The 20,988-nt window shown below is 51.5% G+C and overlaps 13 protein-coding genes across 13 annotated transcripts; 6 read left to right on the plus strand and 7 right to left on the minus strand.

The window, feature by feature from the left end:
* Nucleotides 1-527: 527 nt before the first annotated feature.
* On the minus strand, nucleotides 528-1,073 carry PtrM4_004650 (uncharacterized protein; the record flags this gene model as incomplete). The annotated part of the gene is made up of 2 exons (XM_001930482.2): nucleotides 528-1,015; nucleotides 1,067-1,073. The coding sequence occupies 2 exons, from the start codon at nucleotides 1,071-1,073 to the stop codon at nucleotides 528-530; spliced, it is 495 nt and encodes a 164-aa protein (XP_001930517.1).
* A 553-nt stretch (nucleotides 1,074-1,626) lies between these two features.
* PtrM4_004660 (DUF1772 domain containing protein) lies at nucleotides 1,627-2,329 on the plus strand (the record flags this gene model as incomplete). Its single annotated transcript, XM_001930483.2, has 3 exons — nucleotides 1,627-1,711; nucleotides 1,778-1,939; nucleotides 1,992-2,329. The coding sequence occupies 3 exons, from the start codon at nucleotides 1,627-1,629 to the stop codon at nucleotides 2,327-2,329; spliced, it is 585 nt and encodes a 194-aa protein (XP_001930518.1).
* Nucleotides 2,330-2,420: 91 nt separating this feature from the next.
* PtrM4_004670 (MFS-1 multi-domain protein) lies at nucleotides 2,421-4,270 on the minus strand (the record flags this gene model as incomplete). Its single annotated transcript, XM_001930484.2, has 3 exons — nucleotides 2,421-3,718; nucleotides 3,765-4,020; nucleotides 4,070-4,270. The coding sequence occupies 3 exons, from the start codon at nucleotides 4,268-4,270 to the stop codon at nucleotides 2,421-2,423; spliced, it is 1,755 nt and encodes a 584-aa protein (XP_001930519.1).
* A 280-nt stretch (nucleotides 4,271-4,550) lies between these two features.
* PtrM4_004680 (uncharacterized protein) lies at nucleotides 4,551-4,673 on the plus strand (the record flags this gene model as incomplete). Its single annotated transcript, XM_066102735.1, has 1 exon — nucleotides 4,551-4,673. The coding sequence occupies one exon, from the start codon at nucleotides 4,551-4,553 to the stop codon at nucleotides 4,671-4,673; it is 123 nt and encodes a 40-aa protein (XP_065964937.1).
* Nucleotides 4,674-4,834: 161 nt separating this feature from the next.
* PtrM4_004690 (secretory phospholipase A2) lies at nucleotides 4,835-5,345 on the minus strand (the record flags this gene model as incomplete). Its single annotated transcript, XM_001930485.2, has 2 exons — nucleotides 4,835-5,067; nucleotides 5,114-5,345. The coding sequence occupies 2 exons, from the start codon at nucleotides 5,343-5,345 to the stop codon at nucleotides 4,835-4,837; spliced, it is 465 nt and encodes a 154-aa protein (XP_001930520.1).
* Nucleotides 5,346-6,014: 669 nt separating this feature from the next.
* On the minus strand, nucleotides 6,015-6,369 carry PtrM4_004700 (Fun-ATP-synt-8 multi-domain protein; the record flags this gene model as incomplete). The annotated part of the gene is made up of 2 exons (XM_001930486.2): nucleotides 6,015-6,179; nucleotides 6,232-6,369. 2 exons carry the CDS (start codon nucleotides 6,367-6,369, stop codon nucleotides 6,015-6,017), a joined length of 303 nt encoding a protein of 100 aa, XP_001930521.2.
* Nucleotides 6,370-8,452: 2,083 nt separating this feature from the next.
* PtrM4_004710 (MhpC, hydrolase or acyltransferase (alpha-beta hydrolase superfamily)) lies at nucleotides 8,453-9,932 on the plus strand (the record flags this gene model as incomplete). The annotated part of the gene is made up of 4 exons (XM_001930487.1): nucleotides 8,453-9,321; nucleotides 9,367-9,454; nucleotides 9,503-9,574; nucleotides 9,618-9,932. The coding sequence occupies 4 exons, from the start codon at nucleotides 8,453-8,455 to the stop codon at nucleotides 9,930-9,932; spliced, it is 1,344 nt and encodes a 447-aa protein (XP_001930522.1).
* A 93-nt stretch (nucleotides 9,933-10,025) lies between these two features.
* Nucleotides 10,026-10,802, minus strand: PtrM4_004720 (Gly-transf-sug domain containing protein; the record flags this gene model as incomplete). Its single annotated transcript, XM_066102736.1, has 1 exon — nucleotides 10,026-10,802. One exon carries the CDS (start codon nucleotides 10,800-10,802, stop codon nucleotides 10,026-10,028), a length of 777 nt encoding a protein of 258 aa, XP_065964938.1.
* Nucleotides 10,803-11,841: 1,039 nt separating this feature from the next.
* PtrM4_004730 (Phox proteiny (PX) domain protein) lies at nucleotides 11,842-12,996 on the minus strand (the record flags this gene model as incomplete). The annotated part of the gene is made up of 1 exon (XM_001930488.2): nucleotides 11,842-12,996. One exon carries the CDS (start codon nucleotides 12,994-12,996, stop codon nucleotides 11,842-11,844), a length of 1,155 nt encoding a protein of 384 aa, XP_001930523.2.
* Nucleotides 12,997-14,108: 1,112 nt separating this feature from the next.
* PtrM4_004740 (Ank-2 domain containing protein) lies at nucleotides 14,109-15,158 on the plus strand (the record flags this gene model as incomplete). Its single annotated transcript, XM_066102737.1, has 1 exon — nucleotides 14,109-15,158. The coding sequence occupies one exon, from the start codon at nucleotides 14,109-14,111 to the stop codon at nucleotides 15,156-15,158; it is 1,050 nt and encodes a 349-aa protein (XP_065964939.1).
* A 320-nt stretch (nucleotides 15,159-15,478) lies between these two features.
* On the minus strand, nucleotides 15,479-16,270 carry PtrM4_004750 (Glyco-hydro-61 domain containing protein; the record flags this gene model as incomplete). The annotated part of the gene is made up of 1 exon (XM_001930490.1): nucleotides 15,479-16,270. The coding sequence occupies one exon, from the start codon at nucleotides 16,268-16,270 to the stop codon at nucleotides 15,479-15,481; it is 792 nt and encodes a 263-aa protein (XP_001930525.1).
* Nucleotides 16,271-17,254: 984 nt separating this feature from the next.
* On the plus strand, nucleotides 17,255-19,500 carry PtrM4_004760 (uncharacterized protein; the record flags this gene model as incomplete). The annotated part of the gene is made up of 2 exons (XM_001930491.1): nucleotides 17,255-19,202; nucleotides 19,271-19,500. 2 exons carry the CDS (start codon nucleotides 17,255-17,257, stop codon nucleotides 19,498-19,500), a joined length of 2,178 nt encoding a protein of 725 aa, XP_001930526.1.
* A 294-nt stretch (nucleotides 19,501-19,794) lies between these two features.
* Nucleotides 19,795-20,919, plus strand: PtrM4_004770 (RRM-1 multi-domain protein; the record flags this gene model as incomplete). The annotated part of the gene is made up of 1 exon (XM_001930492.1): nucleotides 19,795-20,919. The coding sequence occupies one exon, from the start codon at nucleotides 19,795-19,797 to the stop codon at nucleotides 20,917-20,919; it is 1,125 nt and encodes a 374-aa protein (XP_001930527.1).
* Between the last annotated feature and the right edge of the window lie 69 nt (nucleotides 20,920-20,988).

Genomic DNA, 20,988 nt, shown 5'->3' on the forward strand with positions numbered 1-20,988 from the left:
AGCGTCTCCCAGAGGCATAGCGCGCCATGTAAAGACGGTCGTTGCATTCTTTTTGCTACATGGTGAAGAGGGCGACAAGTCTTCAGCTCCGGCCGGTTATCCACCTTGCAGAAGGGTTAATGCAGGGTCTCGACAGCGGCATATCCTTCGCGTCTATACGGCCAACACGAGCCGTGCAGCATCAGCTCCGTCCAATCCAGCCTGCCGTTGCATGGTGCGAGGCTCCGCCACAGGAACAAACAATTCGCCCCAAGTGCGAGGCAAATATCCATGGGGCCGCGCCTCAAGGACCGCCGAGCCGCCTCCATCCACCTCTCCAGATGGCGGGGAAAGTTGGGCAGCATGCTTTCGTTGTTGTCAGCAAGATGATGTCGGGCACTGATACTGATATTCGAATAGTACTAGTAAGACACGACTATCTTGCCATGATACCGCAACTCTGATGAAATTTGGACCATATTCTGGCATGTGAGAGTGGAGTGCATAGTGTATCCATAGCATCTACACATTGTCTCACTGAGCACATCCTACGCCTTCAAGCTGTCTAAGAACTTGCCATGCGTACCCTTCCAACTTTCTTCACACTTGCCTTTGACATGTGCTACCAATAATTTGTTCGCTGTAATCTCCACGTCCTCGACCAGACACCACTCCCCCTCTCCTTCTACCTCTGATGCATCTTCCATACTGTCTACCTTGACACATCTCCAGCTGGTCCTCTGCACAAGCCCCAAAGGCGCCTTGACAACCCAATTAACACCATCCTCGGTATCCGTCAACTCCGCTTCGAAGGTGACTTTGGAGTTCCAGAGGCCGGCCGGCAGGGCTTTTAGGTTGTCGGTGACTTTGTAACGTTTGGCGTCCGGATTAGTAGGGTCAGTAGGAAGTTCCTCGTGCGATGTATATTCTGGATCGAATTTGATGAGGAGCTCGTGGTTGTGGAGCCGGAGGATGGCTTCGTCAAACGTTGTGGGGGGCGGGAGACGCGTTATGTGGCGCAGAGTTGCGGTGGATGCTTTGGGTTGTTAGAGAGAGCCTGTGAGATCAGCTTCGTGAGATGGCTTACAAAACATGGCTCCGAAGACCGAATTCTATACTTCTGTGTGGATTTGTCTCGTCTAACCCAGAAAGTGTGTGTTGATGGCTATTTAACTGTTCTTCCTGGCGCAGATACGGCTCGTATTAGTATCATGAAGCCGGGTGATCCTACAATAAGCACCGAAAGCTTGCAGCTCGCTAAGACAATCGACTCGGTGGAACACCATGTCGGAACGGATTGTTGATGCTGCTACAGTTTCATGCTTGGGAAGCCAACTGTCTCGACTGCGACAACCAGGGCGACTAGAAAGTATAGCCTCAATTGAGGACCATGTCTGTGCCCGGCTCATGATTATGGCGCGGAGACCCACGGAGCGAGAAGCGCGTCTTTGGTGCAGTTCAGATGCATTGAGCCTATGGCACGACGAGGAGTGCGGAGGGAGGGAGATGCCGTCCGCGGGGGAGGCCAGTGGCGCATGTTAACGCGTCCAGACCCACGTGCCAGCTTTCCCACCAAGATACCCCACAACACGACATTGTGCTTTTCCATGTCCTCGCCATAGACCTACTACATCCATACTCTTTGCAATGGACAAGTATATTACACAAAGGATGCCCACGGGGACCGTGATAGCGCAGACGGTGGGAATTACAACGAGCCTGTTTCTGCTGGGTATGTTCAAATCCCGTATACATCTGGTGCTGTTGTGGATGACTGTGTAGTTGACATGTTCTCTAGGAGGTAATGCAGTTCTCTCGCTTGTCGCTATCCCTGCTGCTATGCAGGCGCCCGCTGCCCTCGCCGTAAAGCAATGGCATACCATCTTCACCCGCGGCGGTGCAATCGGTCGACCTCTTGCCATCATCTCTGCCATTGCGACCGGATATTTGGCGTATAAGCGTATGTTACTATATGACACTCATGCGCTTATTAAATACTCACAAACCTCTAGAAGACCCCAAGTCTACGCCCTTCCGTCTCAACGTCGCCGCCACCATCCTACTCCCCAGCATCGTACCCTTTACCCTCCTCGTTCTCGGGCCCACAAACAACAAGCTCATCGCAAAGAAGGACGAGTTTGCTGCGGCACATGCAAAGGGCAAGGCTATCAAGGCAAACACTGCCGACGGAGAGACAGTGCATGAGTTGATGGACAAATGGGCTACGCTGAATGCGGCGAGAGCAGTCCTGGTGGCTGCCGGGGCTCTGTGCACTGTCATCGCCGCGGTAAACAAGAGGGAAGTTGCGAAATTGGGAAGCATGTCCATGGCGAGTAGACTGGGGTGGTAGAGAATCAGTCGAGTATGTAAGATGAAGATGAGAAGAAAGTCTAGAATTCATATATGAGTACAAGCAGCTATTTCATGAACCATGGATAAACTTATAACCCGTAGATGAAGGTGATCCTTTCGTCACCCTCTCTGCCGGATCGGCTGGCCTCGTCAAGCCAGTCGGCAAGCCAGTCAAGCCTTCCAGTCGACCGTGCCATATCGATGACTTTGTTGATCCACTGCCGTTGCTGCGGCAATGGCCCTCTGCCCTCTAGCCTCTCCAACTCAACGTCACTTTCACTCCACTTGCGCAAAAGGCTCCTTCGTTGCTCATTCTCCACCTGCAGTTGCCTGTAGAAGAACACATAGCCCAAGGCTGCCACCGCCACACAAAGCAGCGTCCACCAAAACGGCACAATGTAGCCACTCTCTGCATATTCGGGTCGAAAGAGAAGCGCTGAGATGACGCCGGCTAGATTGCCCCAGCCGTTGATGCCAAGCAGCAATGCCCGTTTTCCAGGTGACGGCGTGTTGCCAGAGATCCATGCTACAGTGAGCGGCGAAGCGACATATGTTCCGGATAAAAGGACGTTGAGGGCAACGTAGCGAGGTATGGCCCACGTTTCTGGTAGCAAAACGACAATCATCAGTCCTACAACCATGATTAGTAGGCCCAGCATCACCGGCTTCAGACGTATATGATGCTTGTCGCTGTAGGTAGCGCAGAAGAAGAGCGTGATAGCTCCACAGAGATGCGGCGGCGCTGTGAGGAGATTGACGAGCGCAGGGTCCCTGTTCTCCGTGAGAGGTGCCAACACAAGTGGAAGAAAGACGGCGAATGCATAGACCGGCACGGCAGAGAGGATGTTGCAGGCGAGGATGTGCCAGATCTTGACGTTGAAGATGGCAGACAATATATCGTGCGGGCTCAGTCCGCGGTCGTTGACAAGCTGCTTAGCCGGTACCCCTGCCGCAGCTGTACGCTTCGAGGGCTCCAAAAGGCCGCGAGACTCCTCATCATGGGTATCCTCTGCATGTAGGTCCTCCTTGGCGGCTTCCCCGGGAGTATTCTGCATGTCCCTGTCCTGTACAACACGCGCAGCAGCATACCGGCGTTCTTCCGGTGTGAGGAACCATGCCGTCTCCGCGCTATGTGGGAGCCAGAAGTATCCCACCAAAGCCACCAAGCTGGTCAAAACTCCTTCCAGGATGAACAGCACCTGCCACGGCATCCATTTGGTGTCGTTGTTCTTGTGATCCTTGAAATTGGAGAAGACGAGGTAGCTTACTAGGCCTCCCAGCGCACCACCGATGGCTGCCTGACCGTAGAAGACCGACATGCGTCTGCCGAATTCGAAGCGCGTGTAAAAGAGAGAGAGGTAGGTGACGGTCACGGGGTAGAAGCCAGCTAGATATGCGTCAGCTCCTGGTTTCTTGATCAAGACTTCACATACCCTCCAGACACCCGATGAGGATGCGCAGCGTGTATAGCTGCCACTTGTGCGTCACCCAAGCGTGCAATGCTGTGCATATCCCCCACAGTAACATGCAGCTCGGTACCCAAGCAACCATGCCATATCTTCTGCCTAGGGCCGCACCGACGGGCTGCAAGGCGACGAAAAAGGCGAAGAAGAGGGCAACAGCAGTGTTCAGGGCGCTCTTGTCGAGTCCAATGTCTTCCATAAAATGCGCCGACTCTGCATTTCCGATCTGCACACGTCAGTCTGTGTTGGTGTCCTGGCACCTGATCCGAGCCTACATTGGACTTGTCCAGCGCATTGAACAAGAATAGGAGCGCGAGAAATGGAAGCAGCAGGCAGTCGAGCTTCAGGAGCGTTCTCCGATGCAGTCGCGGATCGACCGCATGCGATTCTTCCAGCACTTCCGTCGGCATCGTGGGTGAAGTCCGAGACGGAGAGGACTCGGTCAGCTCGTACATGTGCTCACCCGCTACGGCCATATTGTCGGGCGCCAAGAGAGAGGCCATGCGGATGCATCACAGGGCTGATTAGTATCGCATCGCATGACTTTTGTTTTAGACTGTGTACGAGGAATACCATCTCCATAGTGTAGTTTGCGTTATCCAGACCAGATGCGCAGTTTAAGGTTGTCGTGGACCCTGATAAGATGACGTTATGACATGGACGACCTAACCTGCTTTGTTTCGAAGCACCTCCGGCTAGCCTACCCGTGCAAATGCTTTAAAGCCATGGACTCGCCAAGGAGACTTTCAAATCAATATGTTACATTTCGGCCTTACCGTGTTGCTCCTCAGAAGTCGTTTGGTTGCGGTAGTGCTAGGGCTCGTTGAGTCAACTGTACCACGGTATCGGAATCGATACCATAATTTGAGCGCACAGTAAGTCAATAGCGAGTATGTCTTCGAAGAGGCGCGATCAAGGCCCACGATGCTATTAATGTAAAGTTTCGTATTAGTGTCATCTATGCGGGAGTCACACTGCTATTATCTCTTGTCCTGCCATGTACTTTGCTGGACGACTACCGCTACCGCTCACACTTGGCTTCAATCTCCTCCCGGGCCCTCATCCCACACTCCCCCAAACCTGCTAGTAGCCTTATAGTAGAGCTTTGCCGTGAGTTTACACGCCTTCCTCTTGAACCAGCTTTTCTTAGCGCACACGTTGTACATGTCTTGTTTGAAATTGCTATCGACCCTCGCTCTGTTGGCGTCCGTGATGCGATTTTGCTTTATGTAGTTCCAGTAGCCGAAGTCGTGGCGCTGGCAGCTCTCCGTGACTGTGTATGGTCAGATATGTAGAAGCTTGAAGGAAAGAAAGCGTACAGTCAAAGCCCAATGGCTTATCGAGGCTAAGGGTGCACTGATCGCTCTCCCAGACTAACTCGGCAGGGCCCGTACGCGCGTTGCGGTATTTGATGAACTGCTCGAGGGGTATGTTGTAGAGATATTCGTCTGTGATTTTCTCGAGCGAGCTCTGGCGGTCGACAAGAGCTGTTGGAGCACATAGCGCAAGAGAGGCGAGGCCAATTACTGCGGTGACGATTGCGTGTTTCATGGCGGAATGCAGGCTGGGATAGTCCAGCTCAGTTGATCTGGCGACGTACCTCAGTAAATACAGCAGAGTCCAAGGACCCCCAACTTCTCCCGACGAGTATCACGGTTGACGCGACGGACCTGCTGATAGGTGATTGGCTGGGTCACGTATCCTGATCTCAGGATCTACACGAATACGGCAATAGTATTTTAGGGTATTGGAAATACGCAGTCATCAAGCATACGGTCCTTTGTCGGGTTCGCCAAGTGTTGGCAGCATGCAATGCACTCAAGTACCGTGATTCGCTTCATGAGGACATGGGACGTCCGAAGTTGTCCGCGGTTGGTTGAGGCTGTGCATTCGCTTGTGCGTGAGCAAAGGTGTTGCTGGAACCCGGAACTTACCATGTCCAACAACGCGTGTCAAAGTGCAGCCGAGCCTTGATTGCTTGTGGGACGGTCGTATAGATTGGTGGCATGTGTAATTTCGGTAGCCGATCTAGTCAGCACGTTGGTCACAACCTTGTCCATGGGTGACAACGAAAGGCCCGTAAACAAGAACAAACAAAAAATGCCCCTGTCAACACCTCACTAGGAGAGATATTCCTTGTTCAATGCCATTCAATTGTCTATGAGTAAATTCCCACTACTTGACATGTTCGCTCCTGTTCTTCTCTACTTCGGACCTCGCTTACAACTTGCTGATGAAGAGGCGGGCAGCGAACAGGCGCAGGCGCTGAGGCAGAATGTATTTGGAGAAGATGTAGATGAGGCCTGGGAGGAGGATAAATGCGACGGTGGTCTCGTTGACGAAGAAGAAGGGGATGAGTTGGGGCATCGCCGACTTAAGGGCCGTCTATCACTTGTGTTAGTGTCCGTCTATTGCTGCCCCTAATTGCCTCTCTCACCATCTGCTGTGCGCCGACTTCAGGCTTCTTGTTTTGGTTTGCGATGAGGGCGGGGCGTGCCAGGACTGAGGGGCGGGCAGCCATGGGCGCGCGGAAAGCAGCGGCCCTCGCGAAGGGGCGGAGGAAACGGGCGTTCATGATGGGCTATCTGGAGTTGTGCACGTCAGCTCGCTGCTGCGGGGGTCCAATTGGTGAGATGAAGCTTGTAAAAGAGGAATTGGCGTACTGGACGACGTGTACAGAGCCCGGGGAGATGAGCAGTGATGGTGTTGCGATCGCGGGAAGTTCGGTGGTGTTGGTGCTGTCTACCGCAAAAGCTCGCACAGTTGCTGAGCGGAACATGCCGTGTCCGTGCATTGTGCTTGGCGGGACTCTTACTACCACTACTACTACTATACTACTCCTACTAATACTACTAGGTCTATTCCAGCCCGAACTCGTCCCAAAATGAGCTCTGCAATTGTCTTCCTTGTCCTCTCACCACCATCAGCTTGTGCTTTCCCCTCTCAAACAAGCAACCACCACAAGACATGACAATGACACTACATGACCCCGCATTCCCACCTTAGTTGCTATGTGGAATCACACGTCCCTATCACTATCGATAATTCAGACACCCTCAGTACTTCCGTCCCACACCAACAACGACCAAGCCTGTCACGTTGAGATCGTCATCAACGCACTCATTTCAATGCTGAGCAGACTCGTCCCAACATCCATAAAAGGGTCCTTTCAACGACACCATAATCACCTTGATCGCTCAGACAATCTCCATGAGCTAATTCTTGCCATGGAAAGACTTTACCGTGAGATGCAACCCTTCAAGTTCGAAAGCTTCGAATTTCTCGAGGCATGCCAAGCCATCAACGTGCCTCATTAAGGAGACGACTTATCGCGATTATGCAGACTAGCACTCTGTGGATTCGAGTACAAACTACAAAACGAATACGACGACCATTGTCTTGGAACCAGAAGATTTGACTACACTTGGTCGTACTGACTTGAGTGTGTGAATCCAGGCACAGGCGAAGGGCGGACGCAAGTAAATGGGAGAGAGTGCGGTGACACCTGGTGTTGATACGGCTAAGATATCGGAATCACCTTCATTGCAACAAGTTGAAATGATTGTGATTGTTCTTGTTGTTCTATGGAGGTGGAGGGAGGTCGGCAGTAAGGCAGCAGCTAGAGCTCGGACCACACGGCTTAGTCAGCCGTGTAATCCAAGCTCGTGCATGCAGCAACCAGCTGCCTTATCTACCGCAGGTTCGATTCCCAACACCTGGATAGCATGAAATACTTGACAACGACAGTGTGGCTAAATACCTCTATTTCATTTGTGATAGATATGTCTGGTGCCTATATTCATTTTCGTATATTACGGTACTAAGTATTTCATGTCAACCAGGCGGTGAAAAGAAACCAACAAAAAGAAAACAAAAGGCATAGACAGTATCATGTTATCGGGAGATGACACGCATAACAAATTCTATGTATGACTAGATTCCATGCTCAGCTTACCAGATTCCATCATTGTGGTGTGACGGTGTTGTTGTGGTGTGATTGAAAGCTCGCCTTGGCATCACTATCCTCTTTCCCATAGCAGTAGTAGAGAACCAAAGACAGCTTGACACGATAACAGACCAACTGAGCGCTATGATGGCCTTATTGTACTTGGTTGTGCTGTGCTAGTCATTGTCCCGCATCGGGTCGGGTCGGGTAAGAGGAGCTTCTTGACGGATGGTATATAGCTTCATGTCTTGATGTAATTATTACTGTCCAAACTATGACAGGAGGCGTTGGGAGTCCGCGGCCGTCGTTTGCGGAGACGGAGAGTGATGGTGGCGCTAAGCCTTCTACGAGTGCACTAGGAGATCTCACCTGTCTCCGGCCATGCATCTTCACTCCCCGCTCCCCGCTCAAGCATGTATCGCCAACTAGTCGCCCAAATATGGCCTGGTCCGACAATAAGTTCACCGGAACCATTGTGATCCCCCATCGAGACCTGCACCCACGTGTGCTGCAACACCCCCGCAATTGCACTTACCCCTCCTGATGCCATAACTCGAATGATGCCGGGGTTCACGCGTCACTATATATGTAGAGCGCGCCTTCGGCATGCTTCAACTACTTTTCACACGTTTTTGCGCTTGTAGTTCTAATCTGACCATTCTTTCATCTGTTTTTGACGTGTCGTAAAGACATTTCCATCCTGATTACCACAATGTCCGACTGGTCTGACATTACCGCGGCCCTGAAAGGTAGCTTGGACAAGCTCTCCAATCTCCTCCAATCCGATGAGCAATTGAAGGCTTTCACTGCGTCCAACGCTATCAAGAAAGCCGTCACGTTTGGCATCAAGTCAAGTGGCTCCGACAACACCCTCCTCATCACCGTCGCGAATGGTAGCGCGAAAGCCACAACTGGTTCCTCAAAAGATGCACTGTTCACGCTTTGTGCCTTGCCCGAACAATGGGAGCAACACTTTAAACAAGTCCCGGTAATGCCATACCAGAGCTACTGGGGCATGTTTGGCATGAACATCAAGCAGAAAGGCATCGAAATCACAGGTGACGAGACAGCGTTCGTGCAATGGACCCATGTCTGGAGACGCGTTCTTGAGCTTACACACGACGCTCACTGTGGGCCGATCAAAGAAGACGAACAGCCCGAGCCTCAGTACGACTACCTTACTGGAAAATACACCTTCCTTGACGCTCCAGTATGGGGCCGATGCAAGATCTTCTACGAATACTCTGGCGAAGGCAAGCAGCCCATCGTCTTTCTACACACTGCGGGAAGTGACAGCCGACAATATCATGGTGTCATGAACGACGCCAAGATGCGCAAGAAGTGCATCATGTATGCCTTCGACCTGCCCGGACATGGACGTAGCTTTCCCCCAAAGAACTACATGCCTGGAGCGCACACAAACACCGAAGACAGCTACATAGGCATAATCGCGTCTTTTGTCAAGACTTTGGGTCTGAGGAGGCCTATCATCTGCGGCGCGAGCATGGCTGGCCAAGTCTGCCTGGCAGCCGCCATCCGCCACAGGGAGATAGGAATAGCTGGCACAATTCCTTTGCAAGGGTACGTATAAGATTACAATAAAGTTATAAAAGCTAAGAAATACAGCTCTGAGTATCTTAACATGGAACGGCAATGGCACGACCGCTCCCCGTTCGTCAACCAGTCTTTGTACAACCCAGAGTGGGTTTACGGGGTACGCATACTTGAGCTCCAAGTATGAGGGTATAGCTGATCCATACAGATGATGTCTCCCACAGCACCTGAGGCGAACAAGCAGCTCATATGGCATACATACAGCGCGCAGGCATATGGCGTAAGTATCCATGTCCCTTGTAGCAACCCCCTAACATGTATAGATATTCCACGGCGATCTCGACTTCTACTTTGGTGGATGGGACGGCCGCTCGCGCGTAGCTTCGATTGATACCCAGAACTGCCCTGTGTACATGCTGACGGGCGAATATGACTGGTCGAATACGCCAGAGATGTCGCAAAAGACTGCGGACAAGATCCCCGGCGCCGTGCACAAGTCAATGCCGGACCTTGGGCATTTTCCCGCGACCGAGAATCCGACCAAGTTCGTACCGCATCTGATCGAGGCGATTGACCACATACAAAAGGTTAGGTCAGAAAACCTAAGCACGATGCGACTAGGAAACGGCACAGACTAGTCGCAGTATCAAGTCAGTTTGGTCCAGAGATAGGGGATACAAGTCATACCCGAATGTATTGATCCCACTGGCATCTATATGCATTCTTCTATATCATGCATTTGTTTTTTCTGGCAAAGTCTCTCCACCGTTCTTGTTCTTCCATGTACCAGCATAGTGATGCTGTACCAACTTGGGCGGCATCTTGAGTTCGTCTCCCGGCTGATAAGAGTTTTGTGTGGCAGCAAACGAATACCCGGGCATGATAAGCACATCCCCTAACAGTTTTGGCTGATAGATCTTTCTAATCTCCTTTCCGTCAATGTCCCTGTTCAGCTGCCGTTTAAGGCTCTTCAAGATTCCATACGTCAGGCGTCTAGGGCCGGAAAAGTCGACAACGTCGCCAATCATATCCAGAGAGATCTTCTCCACGGGGACTTTGTGCTTCTCCATTACGTCTTCGATTGCGTCTACCATGTCGTCGATGACCTGCAGTAGGTGGGGCGAATGTGGCTTGGCCATGATGGTCCAGCTTTCAAACTCGAGCATGATGTTGTCCTCGAAGCCCATGTCGAATTCCCATCCCACAACAAGACTGGTGTTTGGTCTGAATGCCTCTGGGACCCACTCATCGATTGGAACACCTTCACAGGAGACGTCGAGGTCGGAGTAGACGCCGCCCTGGTCGAAGAGGAGCAGGTAGCGGAGCATGTCGGCTTTTAAGATGGGAATCGAAAGACCAAGGTAGTTCTCTACAACATCCGGACGCATAACGTATGCTTTCTTTACATACTCATCGGCGGCTTCGTCCGTCATGAATGTTGCTTTCCATCCAGGGTTGCTATTGATGCAACTATCCGTCCATTTCTTAGTATCGGGAATTAATCCCATGGGGCCCAACTTGTACCAGAGAAGTCTTGGTATGCCGTAGTCTGTTGTCGATGGCTCGTGGTTCGATTGCTCGTGGTCTATTTTCGGCTGCCTGTCGTCGGGTGTCGGTTGCCCTCCGTCGGCCGTCGAATTCGAATTCGAATTCGAATTCGGATTCAAATTTGATTGCAGTGAATCTGTTGGTCGCATCCGCAAATACTGGGCGTCACTGCCCATATGCCAGAAGTGAATGAGGGCAAAGGTGCTCACGATCAGAAACATCCAATAGAATGTTCTTCTAGGGGTAATCGGCTGCCATGAAAAGGACACATGGCAGGCGGGGTAGGACTGGCAAGGCATTGCGAGATGGTACCAGGAATTCGAATATGTCCTATGGTTGTCAGTCGTGTGTCGTGATTTGGTACGTTGTCAAAGAACTTACTGAACTGCTGTTGGATTACCACACACGATATCAGGACACTGCAAACACAAATAACAACTCCAACATGATGAGGCAGCAGGGAACAACAGGCCGTGAATCCAACGTAAGACCTTGGCTCTTGCTGGTGGGTCTACCCAGGCCGTTCGAGGTGTAAGATCGACGATAGCTGATGATCGTCATTGGTGTTTTGACCGTATTTTATCAAGAGCTATCCTCGTTGCGGTAGAACTTGCCTGCTTTTCTCGTACTGGCCAGTTTTTACTTCTAACAAACGGAGCGTGCTCAACGGGCCGATGTCGACGACGCGTACGATACATATTTGAGAGTGCGGAGAACGCGGAAGATGGGCTGACAGGGTGCAACATCATCATCTACGGGTACGGAAGGCATCAGGGGTAACAATATCTGACAGGAGACGCGAGTGTCGATTAGCGGCTACCCTACTGAGGCCACTCATTTACCATATACGGATTTTTGAAATGAGGTTTCTGCCCAGGCCAATACTCGCATCGCACGGGGTATCATAATCATATTTCCAACTAGGCTTTCTACATGCCATCCCACGCCATAACACCACGCGATACATGTATGCCAGAACTCCAAACTCCAAACCTCAGCTCACCTGATCTTGTCAACCCTCTTCTTAGCAATCTTGATCTTACCATCCACCCTCTCTACATCCTCCTCGAACAAGCCCATCAGAGCGTTCTGCTCTACCAGCTCGGCATTGATTTGCACTCCCATCTCCTTCATGCGTCTCACGACGGTTGCCAAGTCGACCAAATCCTCATCTTGCTCGCGGATGATTTGCTGCTGTAGTTGTAAGACGCCGTCGTTATCAAGTTCCCTCGTTCTATCAGTTTCCTGAGCTGGCGCACCCAGAACACGGCGGCCAGATGGTTTTGCCGAAGCGGCGCCTTTGAAGAGACCTGCTTTTTGGCTTTCGGTGACGGCGGCGGAAGAGGTTGATGGGGTTGCAGAGGAGCCGGACCCAGAGATTGCTGCTTTTACGGCCATGCTGTTGAGAACAGATTCCAGACCGTCGCGTTCTTTGCGTAATCCGCTGATCATATCCCGTCTCCTGCGAATCTCACCCTCACCAAGCTTCTCGCTTGACCAGTCATCGGTTTTGGCTCCACCGAGACGGGAGAGGCCTTCGTCTAGAGCGGAGATCAAGGTACCGGCTCTGACGAGACTCTTCTTTGCGTTCGCCGCGGCTTCGTGTTGCGCTGTGGCTGCTGTGGCTTGTTCCCGCCTGGTTAGCCAGCGCCGCGCATCTTGCAGGTTACTTTTCAGCTCGGAGTGCTTGTCTAGCCAATCTGCCGAATCCCGCACTCTGTCCCTGCCGAATTGCGATCCTGCTTCTTCTCTAGTCGCCTTCTTTCCGTTTGCGCCGTTACTGTCCCCGATACCCAAGAACGTCTTGTATGCTTTTGACACGCGCCAGCGCCCGTCTTCCGAGCTTTCTATCGCGCGCAAGTAGGCTTCCAGACCCTGGCGGCGCTTCTCCACGGCTTCGGGTGAGCTGGCGGTGCTTCCTAAGCCGAGGAAGCCACCGAGCCACGACTTTGGAGGGAGGGGTGCAGGCGGGGCAGATTGGACTTCTGAGCGGAGGGAGGCATCGAGAGCGGTAAAATCAGAGTAGCGCTTCGATACAGTGGTTGTTGCGCGAGGGAAGGCGTGCTCGATCTTGACCGTGTACGACGTGTAGGGCTTGCCTGTCTCGGGCGTTTGCTCCTGTGTCGTCGGTATGGATATCTTGAGGGACGGCATTGTGGTGCCGATGTTGTGGAGAAGGCGGCGGTGAGGTAGGCACCCGGTGGTCGATGGATGGGCACCTAATGTGGTCGCGTGCACCCGGTTTGCGACGGCGGCGTCTTGCTTTCCCCGATCGTGATATTTGAAGCGTGCAACGGTACCTAGCGATCGCGCATAACAACAGAGGCAGATGCGTGGAAGGAATAAAGGAAGATTAAGGAAAGTCGAGCTAACCCGGCCAAGATGCAGGACCGGAAGTATGATTGACGTCGTTGGATGCAGCTGCGGCACGCTAACGCCACGTGCGTCAGTCGGAGTCCCACAGTTGAGCTCAACACCAAGACTCTATCGCGAACATGCCATTTGCACTAGAGAGGTGTTGGCTCAGAGACATTGACAACTTAAGATATCTTCGTTCTTGCTTCCCAAACACTTCCCTTGCCAAAGTCATGCCGTACCCAGAAAACGCAAATGCATCCATGGGGCTCTCATTGTCCATTCCATACTTTAACTTGGAAATTCTCATTTAACAGACCCTCCCATCTCACTTGCCCATGTGTCTTCTTTTGCAGAAAGTCGACATGAGCGTTTGTTCTATCACTTCCCCTCTGAGTGCACGCTCCATCCCCGTGGGAACCCCAAGTGAAGTACGATTCTACACTATTCTCCTTTGACTTTACTTCGCCTGGTCACTGCTTGTGATAAAAGGCCAAGTACATTTACGACAAGTGTTTCAACTCCTTCTTCTAACATTTGCTCAACAGCCTTTACCCGCGATTCATCACACTGGCCACTATGGAGCTTCTTGACATGCCGCCGGAGATCTTTCAACGTGTCGTCAAGGCGTAAGTCAGAACAAATGGTATCGTCGAGGCTTGGAAAATCAGAACAACATGCAGTGAGTATCGATACGTTGCTTTACACGGGCACTTCCTGACTTGATCACAGAGACATTCCGAGATTACATTGACTACGAGGTCTTCTCCACGCCGAAGCTCAACGGCTACCTCAAGAAAACAGCCTGCCGCACCATCCTGAAGAAAAACCTCGCGAAGTTTCTCTATCTCCGCAGCAACAAACTCAACGGCTTCATCCGTGACTTGGTGCCTAACTTTATCCGAGACGTCATGCAGAGAGCGGGACCATGGGTCCACGACGACAAGGCGAAAGCAGCCCTGAGGAAGGTGCTTTGCGAGCTTTACGTCAAGACTGACAGATATGCATATGCTTGCATCGTGCAAGATGTCCGCTCGGGGCGCTACCAGCATCACCTGCAAGACATTCAGGCCACCAAGGCCATTAATCTGGTCGCTGCTGCAGCCGCGGCGGGTAGCCTTGATTGGCTTCGGGGCCTCGCAAACCATGACCATCGACTTCTATGGCTTCATTCTCCTACCTTTGGGTATCCAATCGTTGCTGCTGCATACGCTGGTCAATTCAAAGTCGCCAAGGCACTTGCAGAACAAGCAGTCACAAGCCAAGGCTTAAGCATCACCACCTCAGCAACTGCCGAACACATTTCGTTCAGAAAAGCAATCTGCACAAGCATCGAACTTGGGCATGAAGAAATGGCCACGGTCCTCATTCAGAAGTACGGCGAAGCATTTGGTCCAGCTTCGGAAACATGCATGCAGGAATGGCTGCAATGCTCTGTGTCCACTCGCAACACAGCCATCACCCGCCTTCTTTCACAAATCCCCACTCATGCAGGAATTGACATCTTCTACACTGCGTTTGAGGGCAGCTGTAGACTTGGAGACCCAGACCTCATTCGCATCTTCTTTGAAGAGGGCCGTCTGGAAATTAACGGCATCTCCTCGCACAGCTACCCCCTTATCATAGCCTCCGAGGTGTCACACGCGTCGACAGTTCCAGTTGAAGTGCTCCTCTCCCTGGGCGCATATTCAGACGGGCCTACATATCGTGGGTGCTTTAAACGTCCCCTGGAGGCGGCGCTGCGATTTAGGCATGGTAGAGTTGCCTCTCTCCTTCTTAAACCCGGCGCCAACATCCACCTCATCTCCAAATCATGCTGGAAGCTGTATATGAAGCAGTGGAGCGGCATGGAGGAGGTTACCGAAGCGCTGAATCGCTCGTTAAGGGAATCTCAGAAGCCGAGGCCTCTGTGCGGCAAACTCTTTGTCTGTAGTAATACAGAAGAAGAAGATGAGCAGTAGAAAGGAATTTCTGAGCGTGGCAGATGTATTTTCTTTTCCTTCCACGTCATTCGGTGGGTTGTATGCGAATCATACCCCTAGCTCAAGGAGCAAGTCCATCTCTCTACCAAACACCCGTTAGGGTCACTCTTGTCAATCGATATACAACTCACTGTCGCTTCACAGCTTGCGCGCTCAAAACAACACGATGTATCCTTTCGGATACTCTGCTCGGGCAGACTTGCCCCGGCTGGGGATTGCGTACTTGCATGCGGCAAGTAGCCAATTCTTTCAATTCTAGACTACATTTGGACTTTTCCAAGGTATAGTAATTGGCTATTTCATTGGTTGGGCTGCCGTATCGGCATAGCGTACTCCCAAAGCTTCGGCCCTGGGATCTTATATCCAGCAATCTTCTTATGTACATCCACCAATATACCCTCATCTTTCATGCCATACAGCTTGTTTCCTAGCATCCCGTCTACCAAGCTCTTCGTCGTGATGTTCCTTTGAGATACACGGAGATTCACACACTGCGGGTATGCCTGTGCACCGTCCAATTGCTGTGCGGTGTGTAGCGCAATAATCTCGTGTCGCATGACGTAATTTCCGGGTTTGAGTACCGGTGGTATCATGGCAGTCCAGGTGAAGTTGTTTGCTATGAGCACGTCCGTCGCCCATGTTCCACCCAGATTCATTATCTTCCAGCCTGTGCTATTTAGCCAAGCGACCTCGTCAATTTTGACCCATTCAAGCTCCTCTTGTGCATGTGTACAACTCCCATTACACGCGGCGAGATATGTGAGGACCGGCCCGACGTGTGATTTTGGCCATTCGTTCCAATGTAGGTTTAACGTGTCGCCTGCCGTGGTGTTGATATGAAGCGCGCCTGGCACAGCATTGTAGTGGCATGTGATATTGGTGGTATTGAACTGCGAGGGAGGAACGTAGATGTTGCCTAGGTTTGCGGCGGACCAAGCTGCGAGTGGGGACGGTGGGATGAGTGACGACGATGACTCTGGGTCCCAGCCTTCGTATACATCACCGGAAGATGACGTAATTCGAGAAACTCGGCCGTGTGCGGAGGTGATATCCATCAGCCAAACCAGTACCGCAAAGGTCAATAGCTGCATTGTCGGATGAGAATACCTGTGCGGCAATCGCCTAGGGAGCGCGACGAAGACTTTATAATCAATTCCATCGCTTTTGAACAGGGTATACAGGTCCGGTATTGCGCTTTGAAGTTTTCGTGTCCATATGTTTCCAAGATATTACCCCAGATTTGATCAGGATGTTTCATATCGGAAGCCACATTTGATTGGCTGCTTTGAGCGACGTGCGTAGGACGTACATTATCGTTCCAGGTTCTCATATTGGCATGACTCCCGAATAAATGCCGTAAGCTAGAAGGCTTTAGAAGGTTGGTCGGGCGGGCACTTGAGGAGTCTTTACGAGGGCGTTCAGTGCTGTGGGCTTACCGCCGACACGGGACGATGTCTACTCTTGTTATTCCCACGTGCTCTGCCAAATAGGTGCATGAGAGCTGATCATCTCATCGTCATTTTCTTATCATACACCATGGGCCGAGGAGTGGCGATAATATCAGGCCTGCTGTAGTCTACTGTAATGGTGGAAGCTGGGAGGACGGGAGTATGTGGAGGTGCCCAGGTGACGTCAACATTGCCATCCGGGAATAGAAAATCGACCGACTTGCATCACACCGAGACTTGCAGCTTGTCCGTTTTGGCTACCATGGAAAACACAAGCCGTGGATGCAATGCGGGGTAGGTAGTGACTTAAGAGCGTAGACGTACGTACCCTCAAGTTCACTAAGTTCCAAACCGTCTTAGCGTATCTCTAGTACGATCACAGGGCCTTACCGAGGTTGTATGAGCAGGGTGGCCGTTAGGACAATCGTGAGTAGCGTTTTGACTACTGCTAGTCGTCGTTCGGACTGTATATCACCTGTCCACTTTACCTGTCTACTCCCACCCCGACTTTTCTCCACACTCTGAAACATCGTGTGACTTCCTAGCTAAGCAGGTAAGTAACAATCGACCCATAAGAACGTCTATGCCCTACCAGGATACTCAACTAACCCGTCGCTTAGAATTGCCATGGTACCTATTTCAGTCCTTGCTCCAGCTGCTTTGGTAGCTGGTGTAGTAGCTTTTCCCGAAGGGAGGCAGTACGCGGTATCACCTAGCTCAGCACCATCCTTTTCAACTACCGCTTGCTCCGAAGCTGCCTCGACACTACACCTAGAGGATGGCCCATATGACAATCATTTTTACTCAGACTGCCACACCAGCGTCCATGTCATTGTTACTAGCCCTCTGCCGAATAGCAACCTCACTGCCATTCAACCACGTCTCCTTATCGCGTGGCCCGCTGGCAACAGCGGTACTCTGGCGTTCTTCGCTCCGGAGAATGGCCGAGCCGGTTCTCTCAGTATGAAACTTGAAGGTTCGGGTGATGATGGGCAAGTATTACAAGCGTTGAACGCAGCGGATTATGTTGGCATCTCTGGGAGAATCACCTTCAATAACTCTGCCATACTGACTGTGCCAGTCCTGGGCAGTATTCGGAGTATCCGCGACTTGACTGAGGGCGGCAAGATCAGCCAAGACTTCCAAAACAGCTTCAGGTTGGATCTTCAAGACGGGCGAGGCTCGATCAATCGTACGTGGTTTGACGGTGTTACGACTATGACGCTCAAGTTTACTCCGCTGGATGGCACCCAAGCTATAGTCCTCGACCACGATGCAGAATCTCCGTTGATCTTTGGAGCTGGCACCTACAGATTTGAAGCTTCCTTCAACTACCCGCAGCTCGAGCAGCTCAGTCCGGTCAACGTACTGGATAGTGCAGCCTCCGAATTGATTCGTGAGAACCCAGACCAGACAACTTCACTGTCTTTCCTTTCATACTCGGACAAGCTACTTGCCGGTACATGGCGCTTCTTGACCTACTTCGGCCGCGATAGCATGCTCACACTACTCCTGATGCAGCCAGTGCTGAGTGAAGCTTCCATTGAGGCTGTAATCGGAGCTGTGGTGGAGAGGATCAACCGTACCGACGGAACCGTCTGCCATGAGGAAGTCTTGGGGGATTATTCCCATTGGCTGAACCTGAAGATCGGAGTCAACTCTAGCGCGCCATCATGCGACTACAAAATGATCGACACCGACTTCTTTCTCCCCATCGTTATGAAGAGCTACTTTGTTGATATGGACTCGGGCAAGAAGCGTTCGGATACTTTCTTCAACAAGACTGCCACGTTCCTCGCTGAAAACAACGGCCTTAAGTATTCTCAGTTGGCTCAACTTACTGCCGAGAGAATCATGCGCAATGCTGCACCGTTTGTCAAGAGCCAGGTAGAGGAAAATCTTATCCGTCTCAACGCTGACGTCCCAGTCGGCGAATGGCGTGATTCAACCAACGGTCTTGGTGGCGGTCGCATCCCATACGGTGTGAATACAGCACTCGTACCTGCAGGGCTGCGAGCCATTGCTAGTCTCAGCAAAGTTGGATTCTTTTCAGACCACCCAGACTGGAGCACAGTTGCTGACCAGTACGCGCAAGTTTGGGAAGATGAGACGCTGCGCTTCTTTAAAGTCACTGTGCCAGAAGCTCAAGCCAAGTCTCTGGTTCAGGACTACGTCTCTAGCGCCAACCTGGGTGTCCCTTCCCACATCGACAAGATCGCCGGCGACGTTTCCTACTATGGTGTTGCCCTCAACGGCACCCTAAACACGCCAATCGTTCCCGTCATGAACACTGACGACTGCTTCCGACACTTCCTGCTGAACACCACAAATGAGACTCAGCTTACCGCATACCTCAGCCAGACCGCTGATCATATCCTGCAGCCGTTCCCGGTCGGCCTTTTGAGTGATATTGGATTGTTTGTGGCTAACCCTGCATACTCTGGAAACTCGAGCCTCGCTGGCAACTTCTCACAGGCTGACTACCATGGCACTGTAGTGTGGAGCTGGCAGCTTGCTATGATGGGTGCGGGACTGGCGCGTCAACTCGACCGCTGTAACTCAGACCATATCCCAGGTAAGTCATGTTTCACAGCCTCTGCTGTGTTTTGTAAGACATTCTGATCGATAACTAACACATGACAGATTTTTGCAAAGACACCACAGTCCACAGTAATGTAGTCTCCGCATATAACCAGCTATGGTCTTCCATTGACGCCAACCGCGACCAATTGAGCCATGAGGTGTGGAGCTGGACCTATGATAACGGGTTCAAAGTTACTCAGCTGGGTGATTTGACAGCGACTGAGAGCAACATCCGACAGCTTTGGAGCTTGACGTTCCTCGCTGTCAAGAAGGAGGATTTTGGCGCGTGAATGATGAGACTACTTGGGTATCAGAGATGGTGAATGCAATGCTCATAAAGTTAGTGATTGGGGGAAAACCAAGTGAATCAACATAGAGCCCCGCGGGTACAGTGCTTTCGCCTAGGCACCAGGTGCTAGCGCACTGCCTCCCCCATACTTAAATTTCCCTGTTCAATTTTTCTTGTACAGTAAAAGTTGCAACTCTTGATCGGGACAACTGTCAACTACTAGCTACCAGTAAAGTCAGCAACAAATCTTCACGACATTGAAACAAGACAATCCGAGTCCCTCTACTCTGCAACCATGTCCACGGTTGTAGCGACCAACACCCTACCCATCAACACCGAGTCTTCGGTCATCTTCTCGACTTTCGACCAGTGTGAGATCAAAGAGATCTACACATATGAAGGAGGCAGTACAGTCGCTTGGGTAGTCTTTGAGACTCCTGAAGCCGCCCAGAAGTTTGCTGACGAATGCGACGGTTACCCTTTTGGAGGGACCGATCAGAAGATGTATACAAACATGAGCACCCACGCGGACATTGCAGACGAAGCCACGAACCTCTTATCGAAGTTCCTTGATGAGCGCGATAACCAGGTCGAGTCACATACTGTCAAGATCACAGGTCTTCCTCAGAACCAGACTATTCGGAACTTGAACGAACTGTGTCAGTCCTTCGACGATGCGCACTTCCACTGGGAGCAATACAGTTCATTCATTGACAACTACCCCGAACCGACCCAGATGCTAGAGTTCGATTCTCCAGAGCCTGGTATTGGTCTTGTGCGGGTTGCAGAGCCACACATGGCAGTGGATATTGTTTTGCAAACTGCGGGTACCTATTGGAAGAACGCGACCATCAATGCCAAGTGTGTTCCGGATTTGGAGATGGACCAAATGCTCGTCAAGAAGCCTGCATGTGAGGCCAAGGGCGTTGAGCTTTTCGTAACTGGTCTTTGGCCTAATACCTCCTCCACAGAGGTTCTCAGATTCTTCAAGGACTATCCCATCCGCGACATCAACATGCCACCAGGTGGTAAGCATTTCTGCTTCATCTTGGTCGCCCAGGACGATGTAGACAAGATTCTCGCGCGTTTTGCTGGAGGGGTTTGGTGCCAGGGCCGTATGCTCAGGGCTAGGCTTTTGGGGAAGAAGACTCGTACCGTAAAGAAGCCCGTACTTCATACTGAAGAAGACATAGCACAGAAGCCTATGACGGAGCTTACGGTTTCCAACCTACCATATGAGGTATCCGAGTCGAGTATTCGCATCGCTTTCCAAGGCTTCACGGTATGCAAGGTTGATCTCAAGAAAATTTACGCTTCTGTGGTTATTGCGACGGATGAAGTAGGTCGGGCCATGAAGACGCTGCCTGGAAGGTGGGTTGGTGGTCGGAAGATGAATGTCAAGGTTGAACATTCATTGTGACCGGGTTTTGTGGGGGTCTTGACTGCATATAATTATGCGTCAGAATATGGGTATATGTAACCAGAGGTT

The sequence above is a fragment of the Pyrenophora tritici-repentis genome, chromosome 1 (genome assembly GCF_003171515.1).
Source record: "Pyrenophora tritici-repentis strain M4 chromosome 1, whole genome shotgun sequence".
NCBI classification, from domain to species: Eukaryota; Fungi; Ascomycota; class Dothideomycetes; order Pleosporales; family Pleosporaceae; genus Pyrenophora; species Pyrenophora tritici-repentis.